Below are 6000 nucleotides of genomic sequence, written 5' to 3'. Positions count from 1 at the left end.
CAAGGCATCTTCCATATCTTATATACAACATTGAAGAGGCATGATATCCAAAACACCTCCATAATATCAAGTGCTTTTAGCATTTCCAGTCAGCGGCCTGGATAACATCCCTTCCTGAGATGACAAATGGCAGTCTGGAAATCTTTCTTATTACCTTCACCAGAATTTACTTATTCATGAGCTTTCACATTAGCCACTGCTAGAGATGCTACCTTTTTTGTTTTCTGGTAATTCTCAGTCAAATTTATATCTGAGTCTGAGTCAGCCCATCACCTAGCAGTGATCAATTTACAAGTCAAATAATTCTTTATCCAAATGTCCTGAACATATGACTTGAGATTCGATAATACACCTGCAAACTAATGACCATTCCATCATATGGTTTACTCAAGCATACATTTATCTAACAACCACACTTTTTGGTGAATTATATGAAAACCCACACAGACCAAAAAAGAACATACAAAGTGCGCACAAACACAAATGTGACACTGGATCCAAACCCTAAATGCTAAAATTATAAATCAAGAGCACTGCATCACTGTGTTAAGTAACTGAAAAAACAGAACTTTCACCTGTGCTATAAACAAAAAAGACAAGTCAGCTGATAGATAATTTTAATTTATTTGTATTTATTGTAATTCTAGAAATCCATCGAATGAAATACAATATGTGTATGGGAATAAGAAGAGGTTTATGAAGTGATTTTAATACATGAAAAGAAGTTTGCATTACTCCAGATTTTAAAGAGTTATGTGACATGTGTAAACAGCAATTAATGACGGAGTTTTCACAGCAGAACGTTTTACATAATCATCATAAGTAGCTTGATCCCTTTTCAGTCACCTTCACAGGCATGAGATAAGCAGTCACATCCTTTTACATTCTGAATAGTGTGTTGTAGGATGGTTCCATTGCTGCATCGGAGAGGAACCTGAACAGCTTCTGTTGATGTTGCAGTACAACAGACACAGTGGTTGGCAACTTTATTTTTTTCCAAGGAGAAGACTGATTTACTGGAACATTTCCCCTTAAAAAAAGAAAAAAAAAAAAGAAAATTTTATTTATATATTATATATATATATATATATATATATACAGTATATATATATATATATATATATATATATATATATATATATATATATATATATATATCAACTGAAAGATTCTAAGTTTAAATAATTGTTTTCCCACTAATACAATTTTTTCTGTGTGAAGCTTTCTTAAATACTGCCATAATAAAAATACAGTACATTACTTTCATTTTTTTAAAAATTTTCACCACTTCTGTTTTAGTCTGAAATAAACATCAGTTATTTTCACTTGATTGCAATGTTGCTGTTTATGTTTCAAGTACATTTTTTAAATTATATTAACTACTGATGAGAAATTATACTTGCAATAAACTTTAAAGTTCTGGGACTGGCAATGTGTGGCAAGGGCAAATTCCTACCTAGTTTAATCATACATTTTATAACATAACATTGTCAAGTATGCTTAATTGAATTAAACAAGCTATTACTGCTGTAGTGGGTGCACGGAAGGAAATTGCCCTAATCAGGGTGCCAGTCCATCATAAGACTTACTCGAGCACACTCACAAAGGGTTCATTTGGAATCAACACTCATTTTAAACTGCACATCTTTGGGAATGTGTGAAAAAAAGTGTGTGTCTAGAAAAAAAACATATTTAGATATAAGGACAGCTTGTCCAGGATGCTGGATCCATGAGGTGACAGCACTAGCCACTTTTTTTTTAACAACAAGGTTAAACATTATATGCCTGGATTGTAAGGTATACAAGATTGCACCTCTCACTGTAAACATTGGCAGTGGAAGGACTCTGTGAAATTCTATTTTTCCAACCTAATTGAATGCAGCCAACTAAAACTACTTCAGTCCACTTTCTGTTATACATAATGGAAAAAAAAATAGTAAAGCTCTAGCCATAGATTGTCAAAGTTTACAACTTTCTTTTTGCATCACTAGTGAGATGGGAACCATGAGCATACTAGAGGTGAAAGTGGTACTCACAAAAATGCACTTCTGAAATAAAAGATCAGTCTGATCTGAGAGTCCAGTTTAAATCTTTTAACATCTTCAGGTCAAATTTGACCCATGTTTGTGTTTGAAATCAGTGTTTCATCTGAAGTAATGACTTTTCCTATGTTTGCTCCATCTGCGGTGGGTTGGCACCCTGCCCGGGATTGGTTCCTGCCTTGTGCCCTGTGTTGGCTGGGATTGGCTCCAGCAGACCCCCCGTGACCCTGTGTTCGGGATTCAGCGGGTTGGAAAATGGATGGATGGATGTTTGCTCCAGTTAATGACCAGTAAATAAAGGTAAGCATCCCATAATTTATACTGGTTCTAAAATATTTTTTACTTTGCCATGTCTTTTAGGTCAGTTTTGACACACCATATTCTTTGGTAGATTTTACTCATTATTTAGGGTACTTTGTTTGTTTACAACCCAAAAAAATATCCTAAATCTGTTCAAAACCTTCAAATCATCTGTACTACATGTTAAGCTGAAAAATCAATATAAAATAGTTTTGGGGTGAGTAAAGTGGGTTAAAAAAGATCCATAAGGTACAGCACTGAGTAAGCATTTGAAAATTAAATAGAATCTCTTTGAAACCCTTGAGAATGTGCAGTTGCTAGGAAAAAAAAACATTCTTACACTTAAATACTTGCCTACTGGTTCATAATAATTTTTTCCTTACTCCAGTTATATGAAATTCTTGTTTGGATGTCAGAATTCTTGCATTTGTTTTAGTGTTTTTTATCTGATAATAATAATAATAACAATAATAATAATAATTCTTTACAGTTATATAGCACTTTTCTCACTATTCAAAGCAATTTAGTGAGTAGGGAGACACTTCAACCACCACTAATGTGTAGAATTCACCTGGATAATGTGACAGAAGCCATTTTTGCACCAGTATGCTCACCACATAGTAGCCGTTATGTGGTAAAGTGGTGAAAGAGATAACCAGTTAGAGACAGGATGATTAGAGGCCAGAATGACCAGGCCATAGGTGCAATTAAGCCGGACATTGGGAGACACCCTACTCTTTACAAAATGATGCCCATGGATCTTTTATGACTACAGAGAGCCAGGACCTCAGTTTTATGTCTGATCTGAAGGATGACACCATTTTTATGGCACAGTGTCCCTGTCACTGAACTGGGGCAGGTTAAGTGCCTCTGTTGGCCTCACCAATACCTCTTCTAGCAGTAACCTAAGCTTTTTCTAGATGGTCTCCCATCTAAGTACTGGTTGGGCCCAAACATGCTTAGCATCAGGTGGATGACCTCTTCTGAAGTGCATGTGGTATGGCTGCATGTGGTATAATTTTACTAAACTGTGCATATTCAATGTCTTAATCCTATGTTGTACTGAATAATGAGATAATTAATTACATTTATATAGCACTTTTCTCACTACTCAAAGCACTTTGCAAAAACAGAGGGGAACCATTTCAACCAAAACCAATGTAGAGCATCAATTTGGATGAAATTGCCAGTACACTCACCATACATTAGCTATTGCACAGTGAAGAGGTGAGAGAGATAGCCAATAAGAGACAGGAGGTGACTAGGGAACCAGAATGGACAAGGCAGTGATGGGTGCTTTAGGCAGAATATTGGAATAAACCCTACCCGATGCAAGTGTACGGACGTTTTTTTGTTTTTTTTCTAGAAAACATACACTGATGGACAGTGTTATTTTCTACTGAATCAACAAGGTAATTAAAAGGAATACATTTTGGAGCGCCTGAAAGTAGCAGCTAAAGAAGGTACAGTATTAAAACAAAATTGAGTACCATTTTGAACAATGCTACACATCCTCTCTCTGACACACTAACACTGAGTACTTTCAGCCAGTGGATTATTCAGCAGAAGTGTGTCAAGAAATACAACTGGGGCTAGTTAATAATGAAAAAAAAAACTTATATAATGCCTCAATGGGACTGTGGCTGGGGACAAATAAAGTTCTATTTAAGTTCTACCTACTGTTTTCAAAAGACGCTCAGGAACCTTCTAAGAGCATAGAGAATTAGGACCTCTGTTTTTCTCTTCATCCAAAGGAAGGCACAAGCACAGGATTAATAAAGTATCTATCTATCTATCTATCTATCTATCTATCTATCTATCTATCTATCTATCTATCTATCTATCTATCTATCTATCTATCTATCTATCTATCTATCTATCTATCTATCTATCTATCTATCTATCTATCTATCTATCTATCTATCTATCTATCTATCTATCTAGCTATCTATCTAAGTCACTTCACTGGGGCAATTTGACCTACACACAGTCCACAGAGTAAGCACTTCCTGCTGGCTTCACAAACACCTCTTCAGGCAGCAATTCAGGCATTGATGGTAACCCATTCAAGTACTGGCTGGGCCCAGACCTTCTTATCGTCAGGTGGATTACCTGTTCTAAATTGCAGCTACCTGGTATGACTGCTGGAAGAATAAATTCACCCTTTCATTTACCTATTGTTTCTGTTTATTTCTACTTCTCTTAACATTATGTGTGTTAATAATAAACAGTGCTAAATACATTTTATATAAACAGATATTTTGACTTGCAGGTTAGTAAAAAAAAGTATGTGGTAAATAAATCTCAAGCTATTTTTTTTTCATTTGCTCCTTTCTTCACCTAATGAACTACCTATCTACTTGAGTTATAAATTGACTATATTTCTAATGGAGTTGTATTTTTAAAATAACACTATTAATTTATATTAATTTTATTTTAATATCAATATTTTATGTCAGCTTCTAATCACCTACTTAACACACACATACATACACACACCACTCAGTCACAATGTACCTGTTTAGAGTCACCTAATAATCTAAAATGCACATATTGCTTTATTTAGTTATTATAAAGTCTTTCCCATTTTCTTTCTTCTTTAAACTATGTGCCATTGCATTGGTTCACCATGAAATGGATGAGGAAAAAAGAAATGGAAAAAATTTTTAAAAAATAACAATTGCCATCGAGTACAGCTGACCTAGGTCAGTTTGAATTTGAACTGACAAAAAAACATGTAAAGTAAAATATAAAACTAAGATCATTGGCCATTTTTAACTGAAAAAAACAAAACAAGTGAAAGTCTTGTAACTATGGTGGTGTTTTGTTTAACAGCAAATGTTAGCAGCATGTTTCTAAACTTTAAAATTATTAAATCATTTAAAAATATTATTAAATTGAACTGTCTTGGTTTGTGCACCATAGTAAGAAGTCATACCAAAAAGGTTACTGAGCTGAGCACTTCTACACCATGACCCTCTACTTTTCTAAATCATTTCTTCCTTTTGTTAGAGTGATTATCATTTTTTTTCCTTTATTTTGTCAGCCTGTCATCATCTATTTATTATCTGGAAAAGTTCTATATCTATCTCTCAATTCGCTTCTTTGTTTTAGTTAGGCAATTAGACTGGACAGATGCACCGACAACACAATATGGTCCCCTCAGTTGGCATCTCTTTCGTATGCTCAATCACTCTGTGTTATAGTTTGTGGCATGACAGCAGGCCCATTGGGAATTGTCCTGATATTCCTGATGGTATGTCCATCTGGGCTCTGAACCATACTGTTTTCAAAGGTTCTATGTAATTACGTACATGAATACATATGCCAAATTCTGAAAATCAATATTGCTCAACATGATAGATTTTAGCAAAGCAAATAAATACTATATTTATATAAGATGAGATCCATAGGGAAATTTACAAAGCTTACCTCACAATAGTGAATGTCAATCTGTTTTTCAGACATGCAGTCATCAATCTTTATATATTTAAGTAGTCCCAGTGTCTGCTTGCATTCTGGTTCAGCACCTAAATAATGACATAAAATTTTATTGCATTCAAGGTTAAGACTAACAGTTGCATTTGTTGTGACATTATTTCATTACCTTGATTAGAAGTAATACAAAAATTTTTTAGAAACACTGAATGTAGCAAAC

The 6000-nt window shown here is 34.4% G+C and overlaps 1 protein-coding gene across 1 annotated transcript in view; it reads right to left on the bottom strand.

The window, feature by feature from the left end:
- Nucleotides 1-612: 612 nt before the first annotated feature.
- The window catches only part of vwf (von Willebrand factor), a 227436-nt gene continuing 222048 nt past the window's right edge, over nucleotides 613-6000 (bottom strand). The window contains exons 51-52 of the mRNA XM_028808181.2: nucleotides 5775-5872; nucleotides 613-1030 (exon numbers count right to left, since the gene is read on the bottom strand). Of these exons, the coding sequence (XP_028664014.2) occupies nucleotides 839-1030; nucleotides 5775-5872 (290 nt within the window). The 3' untranslated portion in view covers nucleotides 613-838. The remainder of the gene's footprint in view (nucleotides 1031-5774; nucleotides 5873-6000) is intronic.

This window comes from Erpetoichthys calabaricus, chromosome 1 (assembly GCF_900747795.2).
Source record: "Erpetoichthys calabaricus chromosome 1, fErpCal1.3, whole genome shotgun sequence".
Classification (NCBI taxonomy): Eukaryota; Metazoa; Chordata; class Cladistia; order Polypteriformes; family Polypteridae; genus Erpetoichthys; species Erpetoichthys calabaricus.
The sequence above is the reverse complement of the archived record's forward strand: the minus strand, read 5'-3'. Positions and strand labels throughout refer to the sequence as shown.